The following is a 21,673-nucleotide window of genomic DNA, read 5'->3' as shown; positions in this document are numbered from 1 at the left end:
TGAGTAAAGCAGAGGCAAAAGAGGTAAATAAAAACACTCCGGAGGCTCAGATAAGTGAAAAAGGCAGGGAAAGGCGAACCAATGTGCCTGCATCCACTGAGTGGGAAAGGACAGGGAAAAGCAAGCTAATATGTCCACATCCACGGCGGCATGGGTAAGGCAGGGAAAGGGCTGACCTATGTGCCTTCAAAGTGAAGCTGCTATAGCCTCTAACACCCCGGCTAACAACTGGCAAGCCAGGAGCCACCCCCAGGCAGATTTTGATGGAGCTCTGGAATTCGTTGCCGGAGAACGTGGTACGGGCGGTTAGCTTGACGGAGTTTAAAAAGGGGTTAGATAGATTCCTAAAGGACAAGTCCATAGACCGCTATTAAATGGACTTGGAAAAATTCCGCATTTTTAGGTATAACTTGTCTGGAATGTTTTTACGTTTGGGGAGCGTGCCAGGTGCCCTTGACCTGGATTGGCCACTGTCGGTGACAGGATGCTGGGCTAGATGGACCTTTGGTCTTTCCCAGTATGGCACTACTTATGTACTTATGTAAGAGGCAGTGGAGCTAGCTGGCCATGAGGCACTGAGAAAAGTTGAGTGCTCTCTATCTCCTCCTGCTGGTTGATGGACACAACCCATACATAATGGCTTCATCTGCTTGATGACAAGGAAGCAACAGATATACCGGGAAGCTGCTGCATGCCACCTTCATTTGATACTCACACCCAAAATATCCCGACGTGTCATTATAACACACAGTAGTGTTCAGGCTGGTTATGTATATTTTTTTATTTTTTATTTATTCATCAATTTAATTTTACACGCTTAACATGCAATTGAAATACATTGCATAACTTGAATAATAAAGATAAGAACAAAATTAACTATAAATATCAAGAATTACGGGCTCACACATTAGCCCTAGGAAAAAAACAAGTTATACAATTAATTAGACCACAACTAAGCAGTAAAAGGGGGGAGTGATTTAGATAATAGGAGATCCAAAAGAGGAAAACAAAAAACTTTGCATATATGGCCTGGCCTATATATTCCCTATATATCTTTTATAATCAGATGATATCACTTACTCTATAGGTTTAATGGACAGTTTTTTCATTTCTAAAAATGCTTTAAGATGTTCTGGCTCAAAAAAGGTATACTTAACACCCATATATTTAATCAGACATTTGCAAGGATATGCAAGTAAATATGTTGCTCCCAACGCTCGGGTCTCCTCTCTAAACAACAAACATTTTCTTCTCCTATCTTGGGTTGTTTTGCAAACATCAGGATATACCCATACTCTCTGACCACAAAAAGTTTTCATAGCATTTTTAAAGTATAACTTCAAGACTGAATTCAAGTCCTGTTCAAAAACAAATGATATCAATAAAGTTCTTCGTTGATCTATTTCAGAAAGAGATGTTTCTAGGATTAATGATACATCCAGCTGGTCATGAGAGTCCGAAGGCAGATTTCTCAAATTGCTTTTTTTTTTTCGCTATCCCGCAGATCAGCTTGCAGTGGAATTGGTAAATAATAAATTTTATTTAAAGGAGGAATAGCTGAATCTGGGTATAGCAAGATTTCTTGTAAGTACTTCTTGAAAACTTCAACAGGACTCAATTCTTTAATCCAAGGAAAATTTAATATTCTTAAGTTCAATCTTCTATTGAAATTCTCAAATTGTTCTATTTTCCTATGTACCAGAATTTTATCTGCAGTCAAAGAGTCAGTCACAGATTTTAAAGTTTTTACTTCCTGCTGAAGTAGCTCAGTTTGTAAAGTTGTCTCCTGCTTGGATTTTTCAAAAGTGTTAGTCAGAGAATCAATTTTACTCACTAGTTGCGAGGTTTCCCGGGCTGTTTTTGAAACTGTCTGGTTTAAGCCCTGTAATGTCTTCCATATCGCCTGTAGTTATCTCCGCAGGGGTTTCTTCCTCCAAGATTGTTTCTTCCGCGTTCAGGACGGAGTCGGCGCCATCAGAGGTTTGGGCTTGAACGCCTTCCGTTGCAGCCACTGCCTCCTCTCTCCGCCCTGATATCGCTGGGCACGGAGGTCGATTATCTGGGGGCGAAAGTGATGTTTCCCAGTCCGAAGGGGCCATAGCTCCTCCAACGGCCCCTATATCGGCTTCACTCACCCTTAGCACGGGAACAGGCGTGGTAAATCGATCCAGTGTTTGTTGGAACGGGGAGGAAGTACGGGCCATTAGCGTCAGGCCTTTCACTATCCCCTTCCTCTTGGTGTGGGGCATAACTTCGGCAATGGGTAAGAAAGAAAAAGGCTACCAACAAATCTGCCGTGTTCGATTCACACAAACGCTCAGGCCGCCATCTTGACACGCCCCCCCCCCCCCCCCCCCCCGGTTATATTTTGTTGAGCTTTATTACTAAGGCGTAAAGCACCTCGAGTCTTCTGTTAAGACAGTAACTCAAAATGCAACAAACATGATGCTCCAGAGACACTTACCTTTCTGAGCTTACCAAGAGCGGGGAGCTTGGCCAATGATGTCAGCTCTACATTAGCCATACTGAGAAATTCTAGTTCTTTGAAGCTTTCAGTTAGGCCTTCAATCTCCCCATTGTTGGAACGGCAGTTATCTAGCACCAGTTCTGATACCTGCAAAAAAAAAAAAAAAGTTACTGACCCCAGTGACCAAAAAATGTAAACACAAGTCAATGCCAGCATTTCTACTGACACACTGATCTTCAGCTAGAGAAATACATTTTCCCCAGGTCTACACAAAACATTACATGTTTTGAGGAAAAGCTTGTACATAAAGTACTTATAATGAAAAATTTTTGTGGACCTCAGTTTGGGGATCAGACTGCTTGTAATTCTTTGATCCATTCTGAAATCACCCAGTATCTTCACTGGCCCAATTTTTTTTAAACGCTATTCAAACTTCATATTGAGAAAATTCTTCCTTCTAAATCTTCAGTGTACAAAAAAATATACAGTGTTACTTAGCTTTTATAGTGCCAGCTGTGGAGGGTCTTTTCAATCTGAAATGAATCATGTTTCGTTGACAATGAGCTGTATCAAGGATCACCCCCTCAGTTTTTAACGCCACACCATACATGCTGACCAAACGCTGTTGTCACACATGGTCGGCATGTATGGATTGGCATTAAAACAGGGGGGGGGGAGGGGGGGTTGATCCTTGATACAGCCACTTGTCCAATTCATGTCACACTGAAAAGACCCTCTGCAGCAGACGCTAAGTATATTTTTTGTACGCTGAAGACTGTAAGAAAGATTTTTCTCAAATATGAAGTTTGAATAGAGTTTTTAAAAAATTGGGACAGCGATATGGGAAAATTAGGTTCTTACCATGATAATTTTCTTTCCTTTAGTCATAGCAGATGAAGCCATTACATATGGGTTGTGTCCATCAACCAGCAGGGGGAGATAGAGAGCACTCAACTTTTCACAGTGCCTCATGGCCAGCTAGCTCCACTGCCTCTTCAGTATTTAAAGCTTCCAAAGCAGTATGGCAAACCACAATGGGAATAACATGAACTTTCCTCACAGCGAACGATGGCCCCTTAACAAGGGCATGAACTCAAAAAAGGAGGGAATGAACTCATCCTCCTGGAGGGAATAAACTCGTCCTCCACTTTGTATAAACGGAGGGAATACTTGCATCCTCCTGGAGGGAATAAACTCATCTTCCCAAAACATGAACTGGAGGGAATGAACTCATCCTCCTATCACTGTAACAAGAGTCCTGAAGACTGTTTTCCGACTCCCCAAGGAAGGAATATAACTTCAGGAAACAAGAACAGCACCTAAAATCAGACTCACTGCAATACAGACAATCATACAGGGAGGGCTCATGGCTTCATCTGCTGTGACTAAAGGAAAGAAAATTACCAAGGTAAGAACCTAATTTTCCCTTCCTTGTCATCAAGCAGATGAAACCTTTACGTATGGGATGTAACAAAGCAATCCCTATATAGGGTGGGAACAGGTCACACACCACGTGCTAGCACTTGTGCTCCATAACGCGCATCCCTCCTAGCAGCCACATCCAGCCTGTAATGTCGGGCAAAAGACAGCTTAGAAGCCCATGTTGCTGCACTGCATATCTCTTGACGAGAGAGTGCTCCAGTTTCAGCCCAAGAGGAAGAAATCGCTCTGGTAGAATGCGCCTTAAAGGCTACAGGCGAAGACCGGCAAGCAGATAAGCTGAAAAGATAGTTTCTTTGAGCCAGCGGGCAATAGTGGCTTTAGACGCTGGAGACCCTCTGCGAGGACCTGATAGCAAAACAAACAGATGATCATAGATCCTGAAAGAGATAGTAAATCACAGGTACTGCAGCAGAGTCCTGCGCACATCCAACAGGTGCAACTGCCCAAAAGATTCTGGAAACTCCTCCTTATCAAAGGAGGGCAAGAAAATAGGCTGGTTTAGGTGAAACACTGAAACCACCTTAGGCATGAAGGAAGGCATGGTCCGAACCGTGACCCCGGACTCTGAGAATTGCAGAAAAGGGTCTCTACAGGACAGCGCCTGGAGCTCTGACACCCGTCTCGCCAAAGTAATGGCCACAAGAAAAACGGCCTTTAGTGTCAAATCTTTCTCCGATGCTCGCCGAAGCGGCTCAAAAGGAGAAGCCTGCAGAGCCTTCAAAACTAGCCCCAGGTTCCAAGCTGGACAGGGTGCTCGCACGGAAGGCCGGAGCCGAAGCACCCCACTAAGAAACCGTGCCACATCTGGATGAGCAGATCAAGACACGCCTTCAACCTTACCACGAAGGGAGGCCAACGCTGCCACTTGCACCCGCAGGGAATTATAGGCCAAGCCTATTTGTACACCAACCTGCAAAAAGTCCAGAATCGGCGAGACAGGAGCCCGCATGGGTGTGATCGCTTTTGAAGCACACCAACACTCAAACTGGCGCCAAATCCTGGCATAAGCCACGGCAGTGAAACGCTTGCGGGCCTGCAGGAGAATGGAAATGACTGTGTTTGAATAGCCTTTGTCTCTCAATTGCGCCCTCTCAATCGCCATGCCATAAGACCAAAGCGGCAGGCATCCTCCATGGCTACCGGGCCCTGTGACAACAGGTTCGGTACCAGAGGTAAAGGAAGGGGAGCCTCCACTAGCATCTGTCGGAGGTCCGCATACCAAGGCCTCCTGAGCCAATCCGGGGCGATGAGGACCACTTCTCCTGGGTGCAGCCGAATCCGTAGGAGCAAGCGCCCTATCAAGGGCCACAGAGAGAACACATATAGTACGCCCAGAGGCCAGGGCTGAGTCAAGGCATCCAACCCTGCTGAGCGAGGATCCCTGTCTGCTGAAGCAGCACGGGACTTTGGCATTTGAACTTGTCGCCATAAGATCCATCACGGGCTTGCCCCATTTAGCACATATCTGCAGGAATACTTCGTCTGCTAGTTCCCATTCTGATGGATCGATCTGATGCCTGCTTAGATAATCGGCTTGCAGGTTGCTCTGACCAGCAATGTGAGCTGCCGTCAGAAACTGAAGATGCAGCTCGGCCCAGTGGCAAATCTGTTCGGCCTGCTCGGCCAGTGCTCTGCACTGAGTGCTGCCTTGTCGATTTATGTAGGCCACTGCTGTCGTGTTGTCTGACATCACTCTGACAGCCAATCCTTCCAGGGTCACTTGAAAGGCCAGAAACGCCTGAAACACCACTTTCAACTCCAGGCGGTTGATGGACCACTCCGACTCCTCGGGTGTCCATAGACCCTGGGCATGCTTCCCCTTGCAATGTGCGCCCCAGCACTTCAGGCTGGCATCTGTAACTACTAGACACCAATCAGGGAGCGCCAGCGGCATTCCTCACCGCAGCATGCTGTCAGAGAGCCACCACTCCATGCTGAGTCGGGCCGCAGGGAGCCAAGAAAGTCTGCATTGATAATCCTGAGAAACTGGAGACCATCTTTGAAGTAGGGAATACTGTAGAGGTCTCAGGTGCGCTCTCGCCCAGGGCACCACTTCCAATGTGGCTGTCATCGAGCCCAGCAGCTGGACAATGTCCCAAGCTCGCGGGAGGGGGTATCCTCAAGACCAGACGGACCTGATTCTGAAGCTTGCACCGCCTTAGCTCGGGTAAGTATAAATAGCCCCAGTCTGTGTTGAACCTGGCCCCCAAATATTCTAGATTTTGGAGGGGATCAGGTGACTTTTGGCCATATTGACGACCCAGCCTAGAGATTGAAGTACTGAGACCACTCTGGCTGTAGCTTGATAGCTCTCTGTTACAGAGTCTGCTCTGATGACCCAGTCGTCTAGGTACGGGTGAACCCTGATACCTTCTCGCCTGAGCAAAGCAGCTACTACCACCATTACCTTCGAAAAGGTTCGGGGAGCTGTGGCGAGGCCAAAAGGCAAGGCCCGGAACTGGAAATGTTTTCCCAACACCGCAAACCTCAGAAACTTCTGGTGCGGGGGCCAAATTGGTATGTGCAAGTAAGCTTCTTCCAGGTCTAGAGACGTGAGAAACTCTCCTGGCTGTACCGCAGCAATGACGTACTGCTTTAAAAGGAATAGAGATGGTGATGTCATGTTGCATATGATCAGAAATTATGCAGCAGTTGACAATTTGCAGCATGCCATCTTTATTGATATAAGCGACGAATGGATGCACTGTGCATTGTGAATTCTTCCAGTGAAAGCCTTGAGCAGCATGTTGGACAACAAATGAGTAATTCTGCACAAAATCCATCAGTACGATAAGTTAGGTTTCTTTTAGGCCAGCTTTTAATGACTTCAAATATTCGCTTTGATGTTTTGAAATGAAGTGGTGGCCAGTCAGTTTCCAAATTTTGCTACCGAGTTTTTCAATAAAGTTGTCAACAGTGAGAACATGTGTTTCAAGCATTTCACGGTCAGTATGAACCCATTGTTTGAATTCTATTGATTCTTCTGAGTCCCAGTCCTCAAATATTTCTTCCAAATATGCTAACAGTGCCTCTTCACCAGGATAGTTTTGGCATCGCTGCAACATACAATCTTTGGCGTCCAGATCGCAAACTGCCTTTCCCATGAGCATCTTGTAGTCTTCTTTAATGTTGGCAACTTGTAGCATAAGCTTAACATTCTGATGGATGGTACAGACACAGACGAAACGTGTGCCTGAAGTACCGACAGTAACACACCACTTTGGTCTGAGCTCACAGAATTTGGAAAAACCAATTTCAGCACCATATTTGTTTTGATATGCTACATACAGTTCTTTCAGATTGCACAGTAGCAACCGCTTTTGTTTTTGAACCTTGATGCCATCAAGCCGAACAGAAATAAAATTTTTTACCAGGGCACATCCTGCTAAAATTCATCATCGAACTTTGTTGGCGATTGCCTTTGGTAGCAGTTTGCCAACTTTTGCATCCAGTAGTGCACAAATGCCTCTCTCTCGCATTAATTTTCGCGCTGTTTTAACCATACATTCTGAAACGCTAAATGTTTTTGCTGTCACTGGTATTGACCAACTCTTTGGGGCTAAAGTCAATAATTGAATTTTCATGGATCTATTGGATATTTTAATTTTCGTTTTCACATCTTCAATTAGGTCAGTGTAACCTTGGATTCCTTAGCAGCCGACTTGCTAGTTTGTCCAATATCGTCGGCTGATACTGCAGCGGCTACCATTATTTTTTCTGCTACCACTTTCTGCACGCGTTCAATTTTTCATTTCACATATCCAGTTTTATCCCTACTGGCCAACCACCGAATTTTTAACGGAGAAGTCCCCAAATCAGTCAAACTTTGATCAAGCGCGTCTGAAATGTCCATATCGTAATTTTCTGATGACAATGACTCTGGCTTTACACTTGGAACACATTTTGGCTTTACATATTTGGCTTTACACTTGGAACACATTTTTTGGCCCTGCTTCACATTTGTTTTCAATTTTTTTCAAATCATCGGACATGGTTAGATCGACTTTCAACATTCCATGTTTAACTATGTGATTTTCTTTGTCGAATGGGTTGCAGCACGACTTTTGCTTCATTTCGCACTTTTCCAAATACATCGCTTTGAGATGCAGGCAGATTTGGTCGTCGTCCGTGAACTCAACCTCCGATCGCCGAGTAATGACCATTTTTTCATTGGCGAACAAGCTATGCACATAATGCAGCCCAATTTCTTTAGAATAAAATGAACCATGGTGGCAAGTTGACGACAATTTTTATCCAACGCAAAAGGTCAAACTGGGATTGTCAGTTGACTCTGACATTCATTGTTTGCATATTAAGCAAAATCACAATAATTAATAATATGAAGTGTATTAAATGAATGCGAATCTGAAAAACAGAAGTTATAAAGATTTTTGTTATGACAGTAACATACAACTACACCTGCACAGTACAGAATCCTATAGCCGAAACTTGCTAATGCACAGCATCAATAAGGTACTTACAGAATATTTAACCAATGTCATTAGTGTAGAAGCACCGATAGTAGACTAACAGATTCACATAGCATACAAAAAATGAATTATACACTTTAAACTTCAGCAGAAATGGAAAGAAAGCGACAATATAGAAAAATGCATGTTGAAGTATATGACATTGCGATAGCAACGTCCTCAACTTTGTCCCTATTTCTAGGGCCTTATATGCCAGCGATGAAAAACCAACCCTACTTTTTTTAAGGGGTTTGAAACATGCTCTAATGAGAATGATTAAAAAGTTTCCAGAAGGTCTTTTTTTGTAAAAGTGGGCTAAAAATACCCTATTTTTGGCTTTTTTGCAAAAATCATCAACTTTACACTCAATTTGTGAACTAATGGAAAATATTAGGAGAATGAAAATTTATATTTGAAAACCTTATGTTGATAAGTTGTTGTGTGCAAAGTTTCACGTTTATCACACCTTTAATTCCAGAGATAAAAAAAGCCAAACTTTACAATTTTTTCTTGCTGCAAATTTTTCGGAGCAAGTTTGCTCCAAGTTTTCTTCATGGAAATCGCTCGAAGATTTTTTTATTATTTTGTTTAATAGAGCGCAAAAAGTTGTACAAGATGGCCAAGTTTTGTTTCTCTCAACAAAATACTGCCGTAGATACAGTGTCTCAAAGTTGCCGAAACCTCAGAGTCATACCATAGAAGGCTGTAGTATGGGGTCAAACAGATTACTATATCTCAGCAAGTATTGCATCGGCGAACGTAAAACTGTATTAATGTTCACTGGGGACATGTATGAATTTCACAGAAAATTTCATCGAAATCCTGATGGTCGCGCAGGGACCACCAGACCACTTGACATGGAATGACCCTCATGCAAGGTTCAGCGCTGGGAGTCAGGGACCGAGAAAGTGTCGTCGTTGATACGTTGAAAACTTCTGCTCAATGTGCTGCTGCAGCTAGGAAAGCAAATAGAATGTTGGGTATCATTAGGAAAGGGATGGAAAACAAAAGGATATTCTGCCGCTGTATCGCTCCATGGTGCGACCGCACCTCGAGTATTGTGTTCAATTCTGGTCGCCGCACCTCAAAAAAGACACAGTGGAATTGGAAAAGGTGCAGAGAAGGGCAACAAAGATGATACAGGGGATGGGACAGCTTCCCTATCAGGATAGGCTGAAGAGGCTGGGGCTCTTCAGCTTGGAGAAAATGTGGCAGAGGGCAGATATGATAGAGGTCTATGAGATAATGAGTGGAATGGAACGGGTCGATGTGGAGCGTCTCTTTACGCTTTCCAAAAATACTAGGACAGGGGGGCATGCGATGAAGCTGCAGTGTGGTAAATTTAAAACGAATCGGAGGAAATTTTTCTTTACTCAACGCGTAGTTAAACTCTGGAATTCGCTGCCGGAAAAGGTGGTTAAGGCGGTTAACTTAGCGGACTTCAAAAAAGGGTTGGACGGCTTCATGGAGGAAAAAAGCCACAGAATGTTATTGAATGGACAAGGGAATACAGTATTTTTAGAATGAGCGGGACAAATTGCTTGTTCTTTTGACCGCTGTCGGTGACAGGGTGCTGGTCTCGATGGACCCTTGGTCTGTCTCAGCATGGCAATACTTATGTATTTACCTAATGATTGCTTTATATTTAAAGCTCCTACAAAAATATGGAAGAAAAAAAGAAGGGGAATACTTTTTTTATTTTAGCATTTCTTCTCTTCTGGAGCAAACAATGACATATTTTTGCTATACTGTTTCCTCTGCTACAAGCTTCTGTGGTTAATGACAATCTTCACTGTTGAAGCAGATTATCTTGATTCTAGGGAAGTGAATGAAGCTATCAGTTCTATGATATTTTCTCAATTTCATGAAAAGTAAATCCTAAAATTAACAAATTTCAACTGAGTACCCCATGCTCCACTTAGCAAAGATTTTGAAATGGACATAATGGGCTGAAGTAGAACAAAATCAACACGGAATGGTATTCTACAATGGCACAGTGTGTAGCACTGGGATCCATACTCAAACTTGGATGCGAGGAGTTACACCAACTCAATTGAAATCAGGTGTATATCCGGGCACATGAGCATCTTAAGGAATGCCCCTGACCCACCTACATCCCTCCCTTCAGATCCACATGGAAACACTTGCGTGCCATTCTACACATGGGCGCATAAGTGCATTTTCATGCAGATCTTCAGTTTGTGCCTTCTTTCAGCATCTTGCATCGATTAGAATGCTTTTCAGCACAGAAGTAGCGCCTAACATTAGGAGTCATACATAGAATTCTCAAAATTATTATTAGACAGTTGAAGCATTAAGACGATTAGGAATGTTATGATCTTTTATACTAGAACTCATGTGGAGCGTCATAAGAGCCCAGGCTTTCTACATTCCTTTAGAATGGTGATATATACTAGCTTTTTAAAGTACTGGTTTGTTTACTCTGGTTGTATTTGTTGAAAATTCAATACAAATATTGAAACCTTATAACATTTAGCTAACTTGCAACGACCTGTATTTGTTATGTATGTTGCCAACTGGCATACAAGACAGATGGTCTGCTGTTCTTATCAAAAGTGAACAATGAGACAAATCCACCACAAAATTGATTAGGTCCCCACACTGACCAATAAGATTTGCTTCATTTTCCCAGAGAATAAAAGAATACATTTCATTGGTCACCATGGGTAAGCTCTCTATTTCCCTCCTTCCCACCACCAGATCCAGAATCTCCCCCTATTTATCCTCCCCTCCCATGTACCTTAAAACTTATTTCTCTGTAGAGAGGTGCTCGTCAATCTTTTTTTGTGCTTTGACCCCATGATCAGGAGGTGAGCATAACAACGTATCTAGACCTTTTATTCATCACGGAAACATGGTTCCACAGCCCTACAGACCCCGCCATCATGGAGACATGTCCACCAGAATACAAAATCACCCACTTGACAAGAAATGGAAAAAGAGGTGGCAGAATAGCCATAATTTATAAATCCAAGTTCACCATCACAACCACTGGCGAATCCACCTCACCACAACTCGAAATCGCCTCGACAAAAATCACTCATCCGAACCTACAAGGACACCTCAGCGCAATCCTATTCTACAGACCACCAGGAAAATGGAAAGACACACAAACGCAACTCATGGACTTCATCTCGAATACATGTGTCTCTGCCTCAAACATCCTCATAATAGGAGATATCAACTTACACCTCTAAGACGACACCTCAACAGGCACACAAAAATGCAAAGAATTCTTAAAACTCTGGGATTTACACGCACCTAATACTCAACCAACAAACATTAAGGGACACACAGACATCATTACACACAAATTCGACTCAGACTCAACTCTCCAACTTACAGACACAAGATGGACACCCGCACTGTGGACAGACCACCATAAAGCATATGTCTCCCTCCACTGGCGAAAAATACACAAAAACGCAATCAACAAACATGAACAAACATACATCACGAGAGGAAAAATAGACCTCACAACATTCTGGCAACAGGTCTACCAAAATGAATTGTCAACAAATACAGACACCATCCAATTCCTCCAAAAATGGGATGACATATGCAAAACAACATTGGACACAATTGCCCCAATCCAAACCAGAACATCACGTAGAAAAAAAATCAAATCCATGGTTCACCAAAGAGCTGAAAAAACTCTAAACACAAGTCAGAAAGCTAGAACGCGCATGGAACAAAAAGAAAGATGAACACACACTAAATGCCTGGAAATCACTTCGGAGGAAATACAAATATACCATAAAACAGACTAAAAGACTACACTACAAAACGATAATTGGACCAAATTATAAAGACACACACAAACTCTTCTACCTTGTAAATAAATTGCTAGACACCACACCAGTTACAAACAATAGCAAAGATACACCAGGGGTCGACGACCTTGCGAAATACTTCAAGGAAAAAATTATACAAATACAACTTAAAATACCCACCAGCCCTACTGAATATGCCACACTCCTAAACTGTCTAGACCCAGAAGACGGAATATACCCAGCAGACAGGATCTGGACCGAATTTGAACTACTGTCAGAGGACCTAATCTCTAAAACGCTCAAAAGATTTGCCAAATCCCATTGCAAACTAGATATCTGCCCAAACAACCTCATGAAATCAGCTCCTCAACAATTCATAATAGACCTAACGAACCACGTGAATTTCATGCTACAAAATGGACTTTTCCCAAAGGAAAAATTCTACTTACCCCAATACCCAAAGACACAAAGAAAAACGCAAGCGAAATAACTAACTACAGACCAGTAGCATCTATTCCACTAATAACCAAAATAACCGAAGGGATGGTAACCAAACAACTCACAAATTATCTCAACAAGTTCTCAATACTGCATGATGCCCAATCAGGATTCCGGTCAAATCACAGCACAGAAACAGTACTAATTACCCTTATGACCAAATTCAAACAAATGATTGCTACAGGCACCAACCTACTCCTCCTACAATTTGACATGTCAAGTGCCTTTGATATGGTTGACCACGTTATTCTATTACACATACTTGAATATTTTGGCATCGGAGGCAATGTCCTAAACTGGTTCAAGGGATTCCTAACCTTGCGCTCATATGAAGTCACATCAAATTCAACTACATCTGCTGCATGGACACCTGAATGTGGAGTACCGCAGGGATCCCCCCTCTCACCAACTATTTTCAACCTAATGATGATTCCCTTGGCAAAACTTCTATCAAATCATAACCTTCACCCTTACATATACGCAGATGATGTAACGATATATATTCCTTTCTAACAAGACTAACGAAATCAACCAGAGTCTACACATCATGAATACCTGGGCAGATGCATTCCGATTGAAACTGAATGCAGAAAAAACTCAATACCTCATACTTACCTCTTAATACAACACGATTAAATTTACCGCTATTAACACACCTAAACTACAACTGCCAATCTCCGAAACTTTAAAAATCCTAGGAGTCACAATCGACCACCACCTAACACAACCAAAAAGATGTTCTACTCCATGTGGAAACTGAAAAGAATAAGACCATTCTTTCAGAGATCCGTCTTCCGCAGCCTAGTGCAATCACTCGTACTCAGTCATCTGGACTACTGTAACTCATTATACACAGGCTGCAAAGAATACTGAGGAAACTTCAAACAGCCCAGAATACAGCAGCCAGACTCATCTTCGGAAAACCAAAATACGAAAGTGCAAAACCCTTACGTGAGAAGCTGCACTGCTCCCAATCAAGGAACGTATCACCTTTAAAGTATGCACCTTAGTCCACAAAGTCATCCACGGTGAAGCCCCTGCATACATGTCTGATTTAATAGACCTACCACCCAGAAACGCTAAAAAATCATCCTGAACTTTCCTCAATCTCCACTTCCCTAACTGCAAAGGCATAAAATACAAAGTACTGAATGCATTAACCTTCTCTTATATGAGCACGCAACTCTGGAATACACTACCACGCAACCTGAAAATGATCTACGAACTAACCGACTTCCGCAAACGATTAAAGACTTATCTCTTTGAGAAAATGTATTGCAAGGATCAAAACACATGAAGTCCACACACACTAACAGAAATGCATCAATACACTTTCTTCTAAATTCTCTTACCCCGAATACTCCACCAACATATAAAATTGCTATACCTTAAGGTTTTCGTGCTATTGTTCTATCGCCCTATCTTTTCCCCATTGTAACATTCCATAGTTTGACTTGACTTTGTCTTCCCATAACTCCTCATAATGTAACCCATAATCGTACTGTAACATTTTATTTCCATCATTCACGATGTATTGTAAGCCACACTGAGCCCGCAAATAGGTGGGAAAATGTGGGATACAAATGCAATAAAATAAATAAAAATAAATCTATAGAGTCCACTCAGGTTGACCCCAAATGTGGGGGTCCCAACCCAGTTTCAATTCTGCTGTAGATGTTCCCAGCAGCAATTCACATACCCCCCCCCCCCCCCATGTAATTTTCCCATTTCACCATGAGCAAGACCAGACAGAGGGAAGGCCAGCTGCTACTGCCGGCAACATCTACAGGGAACCACCTAGTAATGTGTTAGGGAGGAGGAGGGAGGAAAGTGGATAACATGCCCAAAGCAACCAATCAAGTTTCGTCTTTATTTATTTTTTTACTCAGTTTGTAAGACCACCCCCCCCAATCAATCTTGTTCTGTATGCCAATTGCAGAGACCTGTATTTGTTGTGTATGTTGCCAAATTAGTCAACTGTTTAATAAAATATCCATTTCAAATTCATTGCTAATCAGAGCTGGGGGGGGGGGGGGTACTCATTTGAAATTCATTTTGCCTTAGGAGGTACTTGGCTTGAAGTGTATTTTATTTATGCATTCTTGTACCCCACTATTATTCAAAAAAAAAGTTTTGGTCCAAAGTGGCTTACCATTTACATTTTGGTGGAGTTACAATAGAGACAAACTATACAAAGTTGAGAAACGTTGATATGAATAATAAAAATATCACACAGCACACAGAAACACAGGATATGTATTTGTCCTGAAGTGCCACCCTGAAGACCAGTTCCAATAACTGCACACAGCCAAGTTTCTAGTTACTAAACTTGATCTGCTACTTCAAGTAAAAAAAAAAAATCATAGTGCTGGAACTAATGCAAACTACCCATCTCTTTAATAAGGCATACCACATAGATCAACAAATGTGAACATACACCACTCCTCCACATATATTCAGAATTGTTTTATAATATCTGCTTGTTATACTACTATCATGCTTTTTCACTTCTGTTACACTGTCTATTTTCTAATATATTTCACCATTCATGATGTATTGTAAGCCACATTGAGCCTGCAAATAGGTGGGAAAATGTGGGATACAAATGCAACAAACAAATAAATAAATGTGGCTGTACTTGCAATGTCACATATACCTGCTTAATAATATCTAGAGGACTATAATGAATTAATCACCTTTATTACAAAAAAAAAAAAAGAAAAGATTCACATCCCATATAAGTTAGCTGAAACTATAAAGAAATACTAAAAGAGGACTTTACAACATTTTAGCTTGGCCATGAGGGGGAGGAGAGCCCTGTCTATAATGGACAGCAAGGAAAAATGCCTCTAGAGTCAGATGGAGGAAATGGTGAGATGGAGGGGGAAGCCACTGAAATGAGTGATGCCTATCAAGTAAGAGCAGCTGCTGTACAGAAGGGTCTGTAGAGGGAGGTGAGCTGCTAGTCCTTCCAGAGGGAAAGGAAGAGCAGTGTTTTTGAACTATTGAACTTTCTAAACTGTCTAATCAAAAATGTCAGGCACTGTTGGGCATTTTTTTTTGTTTACCTAGTGAGTCTAAGGGGGAAAAAAAACACACACTACACTTCCAAAAACAAAGTGAAGCATTTATTATTACTATGTAAGCCGCATTGAGCCTGCTTTTAGTGGAAAAGTGCGGGGGTACAAATATAATAAATAAATTTATGGGAAAGCTGTGCTGGAGGGCCAGAATGAGTAAAAAGTCGAGAGACTTGACAGGGGCAGGGCTTTTTTGAGGGGGTACTTGGGGTACTGAGCACTGGCACCTTTTCCATTGCTAAAACCCCAATTCTGCCTTGTCATAGATTGTGACTGGTTGTAGGGGGCCTGGCTATTGTGGGATGAGTGCCTCGGTATGATCAACCCACTCCTGAAGGGTGGCTTTTTATTTGAGTACCGGCACCCTTTTTGCTAGGAACAAAAAACGCAGTGGAGAGGGACAAATGATGCACAGGGTGGTGTTTGAAGATAACATGCTGCTACAGTGTAACACATTATCCAAGCAGTGATTGTTTGGAGGTACAGGATCGATTACGGCCAGAGGAAATGGGGAAAGAGGGCCGATCCTAGCACGAGTACAAGACTTGGCATTTGAGAAGGAAGGGGAGAAGGGTATTCTGGCTGGCCGGATTATGGATATCTGCAATTAAGTGTATGCACATAAACGCAAATATTCTGAAGCGGGTGGGTAGTTCAAACGAGAGGCTGCCATTACTCTGCCCTCCACCACGTGCTCATCAGCAAACTTTCCCAGAAAACGCGGGCAAACGATTCAAACAAAACCCCTCATCCCACCCCCAACTTTTAAAGGTGAACTTCCAAACCAAACTTTTGAAAGATCCCTCCCTCCCTCCTCTGCTGTCATGTCATTCTGGCACACTTTTTCACTGTCACAAGTTTGGGATGGGAAGTTGCAAACAGCGAAGCGAGTTCCCCTTACCTTGGGCTTCTTTTTTTTTTCCCTCCTTTTTGTTTGTATTCCATCTCTAAAATTGCATCAACAGCCGCAGGCCAACATTTTCCAAAGTGAACAAATAAACCCACCTGGGCCTTGCATTTTTACACAATATGTTGTCTAGGTCGAGGCGTGGAACCCAACCCCGCCCCCCCCCCTCCAAAAAAAAAGTGGGAGAACATTAAATAAAATCAAGGTTCTGAAATTTGTTTTCCAAACTTTTCCCCCAATAACCTCCACACAAACAAAATCCTATACACAACCTCACAATGCATTAACAATGATGAAACCCACAAACTAGCAAGAATGTATCATTTAAAGCCAATGCAAGTCCCCCCCTCAAAAGTCAACACTACAAACCTTCAAATATCATATTTAAAGTACTAAAAACAGCAGTAAATAATTCCGTCTGTGCCCAGTTTGTCTCTCGCGCGAGGCCTCGAACCGTTATGTTTTAAATTCCCCTCCTCGAGATAGAAACCAAATCCAACTATGTAGATACGCGAGGACTGAACCCAGCGCGCGACGCCTCGCTCTTACCTCTCCCGGCGCTTTGTTCCTCAGCTCCAGGTTGACGCGTTTCTTCATCTCCATCTCCCCCTCCTCGTGCTCCAAAGAAAATATGTACAAACAAAAAAAGTCAACGGACGTCCCGGAATTATTCTGGTTTTTATTATCGCACCGAACAACGGGATACTACTAATAAAAGTCTGGAACTTCAATCTTTTTTTTTTTCCCCGCCCCTCCCCCCTTCTACACTCGGCTCCTTCCTCTTCAATGGCCGCCGCACGACTGAGCCTCCATTACGCAGCGCGGCCGGGCGCCTCCCCCCGGATCCTGTCCATCACGGCCGCTATTGGTCCACTCGAACTCCACCGGCCATCTATTGGACCGATCCGACGCCTGCGGCAAGCCGGCTGCAGCACCCCGCCTCCTTCGCTCAGCGCGCAGGATTATTGGTGAAGGGTGCGCACGCAGTTAAATGCTATTGGCGCTCCAAGGTATCGCTCAACATCGGGGCTTTTTTTTTTTTTTACTTTCAGACCCGCTGTGTCTTTTGTGTATTTGGCGCTTTTCTTTATTTATTTATTTTTTTTACTGTTTGTGTACCATACTGGGTTCTTGACTACTACTGTTGTTTTGAGCTATATTTATTTATTTATTTATTGCATTTGTATCCCAAATTATCCCACCTATTTGCAGGCTCAATGTGGCTTACATAGTTTTGTTACTGTGTGTGTGTATATATATATATATATATTTTTTTTTTTTAATAGTTTGTCATCTTTTTAACAAATCTCACTTAGAAATTAATAATGTGGGAAGCTTTTTTTCACATAGGTCTCCTTTTACTAAGGTGCACTAATAATTATATCGTGCACACTCCGGGTCCTCTTTACTAGCCCATGCTAGAGGCACCTTAGAGTTATTTGCTTATTATTATATTATTAGATTATCCACTCCTACCCTAGCAGACATAACATTTAACTAGCTCTCTGACACCCATGTGCACCTTTGTTAGTCACCTTTCTTACCTACTACTACTTATCATTTCTATAGCGCTACCGGACATACGCAGCGCTTCACACTTGAACATAGACAGTCCCTGCTCAATAGAGCTTACATGTTTACTAAGGTGTGCTATGAGCGCATTAGCGTTTTTAACGTGCATACACCTTAGGAAACACACCCCTATATGTTCCATCTTTGCTTATACCCTACATTGTCAATTAAAATGTTCTATTAAGTATTGTGTTGTCATTTTAAGTAGTATACTATGCCATACTTTGCATTGTTATTTTAATATTTTTACTGCTGTAATTGTCTATTGCTCATGTTTGATTTATTCTTATTGTACACTGCCTTAAGTGAATTCCTTCAAAAAAAGATGGTAAATAAATCCTAATAAATGCATAATTTTTGGTATAATCAAGTTTTTGTTGTTTGTCAGTGTAAGTGCAGATAGTAGGTTGAGGTTTAATTTAGACCACTGTATTAATGTTGTTTGATTCTTTGTTACAGTCAAGCTAATCGGGTCCATTCAAATTTGATGCCAAGTTGAGTAAAAAATTAGTTGTGTTAAAGAAACAAACTGAATATACACTATTTTGTTTACAATGTACAACAAAATTAAAATCTAAAGCACCTATACTAGGAGGCGTATTTTCAAAGCACTTAGACTTACAAAGTTCCATAGGAACCTATGGAACTTTGTAAGTCTAAGTGCTTTGAAAATGAGCCTCAAAGTCTACTTATAAGATATTATACATACTTGGTGTTTAGTTTGATTTGCTTCAGGGTTTCACTTATACACAGCAGTATGGTACTTGGGAAAGTGCTTACCCCAGAGAAATGTACACAGAACATAAGTTTACAAAGAAAATATACCAACAAGGACTGGAAAGAAGCTGAAAGTTGCTCATTCAACTGTCATAGGAATGGTCAGATGAAATAAAGAGCTGAACAGTTTTCACTCTCAAGCGCACTCAGGTCAACCAAGAGCTCCAGATGTATGAATGGACAATGTGATCATAAATGCATTCCTCAAGGACATCATCAAGTGTTATCAGAGCCAGAAATGCAGATAATTCAGTGAAGAAACCAAGCAACAGGACAATATGCAGGAGATTATTTGATGCTGGACTTCAATCTTATCAGGCTGTTTAAAAAACAAAGTGCAGGGAGCGATGCTGGGAGTCTTCAGCTGGCGGGGTTTGGGGATCCCTGCCAGCATCATCACAGCATTGCCTCTGCTGAGTGGGTCTGAGTTAAAAGTGGTTGGTCCCAGGCCCACCACTGGTGGCTGTGCCACTAGTCACAAGTACAAGTGGACAGTTGATCAATGGGAATAAATTATGATTTCAGATTAAAGCACTTTCACTCAGTTCTACAGCTTTTATAGACACATAAAGAGACCTTTAAATGAGAGACATAATCCGAGGTATGGTTTGAGGTGCAGTATCAGGACTTTTTTTGAAGGGGTACTTGGAGGTACTGAGTGTCTGCTAAAATTGACCCATGGACCCAAGTTTTAATGAAAGAACTCAGGCTCTAAACACATCAATTCTGCCTTGTCATAGATTCTGTGTGAGCCCTCCAAAACTCAGCAAAAACCAACTGTACCCACATATAGGTGACGCCTGGAGACATAAGGGCTACTGTAATGGTGGGTTTTGGAGGGCTCAACAAAATATACATACATATATTTGCCACAAATTCTCCATTAAAAATAAACTGGATACAAATTGTCATCTAACACTGCTACCAGTATGCAGACCTGCAACTCCCATGTTTTAGAATACTGAATTAGGCACATTTACAGATGTGAAACACGAACTGAATGAGAAGCAAAAATCTGAAGAAACTAGTTAAGAAACCACTTTTGCAAGGATTGTCATGTGCTTTAACTGGAGCAGGTTCTGAGTGTTGGGAGCCGGTTGACATAGGGGAAAGGGGAAAAAAGGGGCAACAGAAGTTGAGGGTTAACATCAACCACAGAAAAACAGAGCCTTGGGGGGGGGGGGGGTTAATGCCTAGGACAACCTGCAGTTTTCTAGTGGCATCAGGGCCGTGCCTAGGGTCTCTGGCGTCCCCATGCAGACTATCAGTTGGCAGCGGTGGCGGCGGCCCTCCCCCCCCCCCCCCCCCCGTGAAAACGAGCGCTCACCACTTGCCACACTGACAGGAATTGTCAGCAATATTCTTAGAAACAAATTGCTATACATTGCAAAATAAGATAGCAGATGTAAATTCTCAAAGTGGCCATATTCCAAACACTATAATGAAAATAAAATGATTTTTTTCTACCTTTGTTGTCTGGTGACTGTTTTTCTGATCATGCTGGCCCAGTATCCGATTCTGCTGCTATCTGTCCTCTTAACTCCGTTTCCAGGGCTTCCTTTCCATTTATTTCTTTCCTTTCCTCCTTTCTTCTTCATTTCTGGTCCTCAGCTTCTGCCTATTTTCTTCATCCATGTGCAGTTTTTCTCCTCTCTTCCTTTTCCCTCATTTCATCTCCTTCATCTCTCTTCCCTCCCCTCTATGTCCAGCAATTTCTCCTCTCTCCCTGAGCCCTGCCCTCCCATCCATGCTCCTCTGTCCCCTGCCCCCTTCATTCATCCTTTTCCAGCAATTCCCCTCTCTCCCTGAGCCCTGCCCTCCCAATCCATGCCCATCCATGCTCCTCTGTCCCCTGCCCCCTCCATTCATCCTTTTCCAGCAATTCCCCTCTCTCCCTGAGCCCTGCCCTCCCAATCCATGCCCATCCATGCTCCTCTGTCCCCTGCCCCCTCCATTCATCCTTTTCCAGCAATTCCCCTCTCTCCCTGAGCCCTGCCCTCCCAATCCATGCCCATCCATGCTCCTCTGTCCTCTGCCTCCTCCATTCATCCCTTTCCAGCAATTCCCCTCTCTCCCTGAGCCCTGCCCTCCCAATCCATGCCCATCCATGCTCCTCTGTCCCCTGCCCCCTCCATTCATCCTTTTCCAGTAATTCCCCTCTCTCCCTAAGCCCTGCCCCTCCCATCCATGCTCCTCTGTCACCCTCCATTAATCCCTATCCAGCAATTCCCCTCTCTCCCTTCCATGACCCCCCTCGCATCCATGCTCCTCTCTCTCCTCTCGCTCCCATGTCCCATCATGTCCCAGTTGGCCTGGCCTGGCCCGCCCTCTTCTCCCCTCCCCCTTCGCATCCATGCTCTCGTCTCTCCCCTGCCCTCCCGCTCCCATTGTTCAACTGCCCGCCCTCTTCTCTCCCCCCAACATCCCTTTTCTTTTTTTTCTTTTTAAATTTACCTCCGTGGCGGTTCCGGCAGTGCAGCGTCAGTGAAGGAGGCGACGCTGCGCTCCCGACGTCTCTAGCCTTCCCTTCGCTGTGTTCCGCCTTCTTCTGACGTCAAGGAAATGACTTCAGAAGAAGGCGGAACACAGCGAAGGGAAGGCTAGAGACGTCGGGAGCGCCGCCTCCTTCACTGACGCTGCGCTGCCGGAACCGCCACGGAGGTAAA

The 21,673-nt window shown here is 43.0% G+C and overlaps 1 protein-coding gene across 1 annotated transcript in view; it reads right to left on the bottom strand.

The window, feature by feature from the left end:
- ANP32E (acidic nuclear phosphoprotein 32 family member E) overlaps positions 1 to 17,464 on the bottom strand; it is a 62,191-nt gene extending 44,727 nt beyond the window's left edge. Inside the window, exons 1-2 of the mRNA XM_030187152.1 lie at positions 17,208 to 17,464; positions 2,465 to 2,614 (exon numbers count right to left, since the gene is read on the bottom strand). Of these exons, the coding sequence (XP_030043012.1) occupies positions 2,465 to 2,614; positions 17,208 to 17,261 (204 nt within the window). The 5' untranslated portion in view covers positions 17,262 to 17,464. The remainder of the gene's footprint in view (positions 1 to 2,464; positions 2,615 to 17,207) is intronic.
- Positions 17,465 to 21,673: the final 4,209 nt, after the last annotated feature.

This window comes from Microcaecilia unicolor, chromosome 14 (assembly GCF_901765095.1).
Source record: "Microcaecilia unicolor chromosome 14, aMicUni1.1, whole genome shotgun sequence".
Taxonomy (NCBI): Eukaryota; Metazoa; Chordata; class Amphibia; order Gymnophiona; family Siphonopidae; genus Microcaecilia; species Microcaecilia unicolor.
The sequence above is the reverse complement of the archived record's forward strand: the minus strand, read 5'-3'. Positions and strand labels throughout refer to the sequence as shown.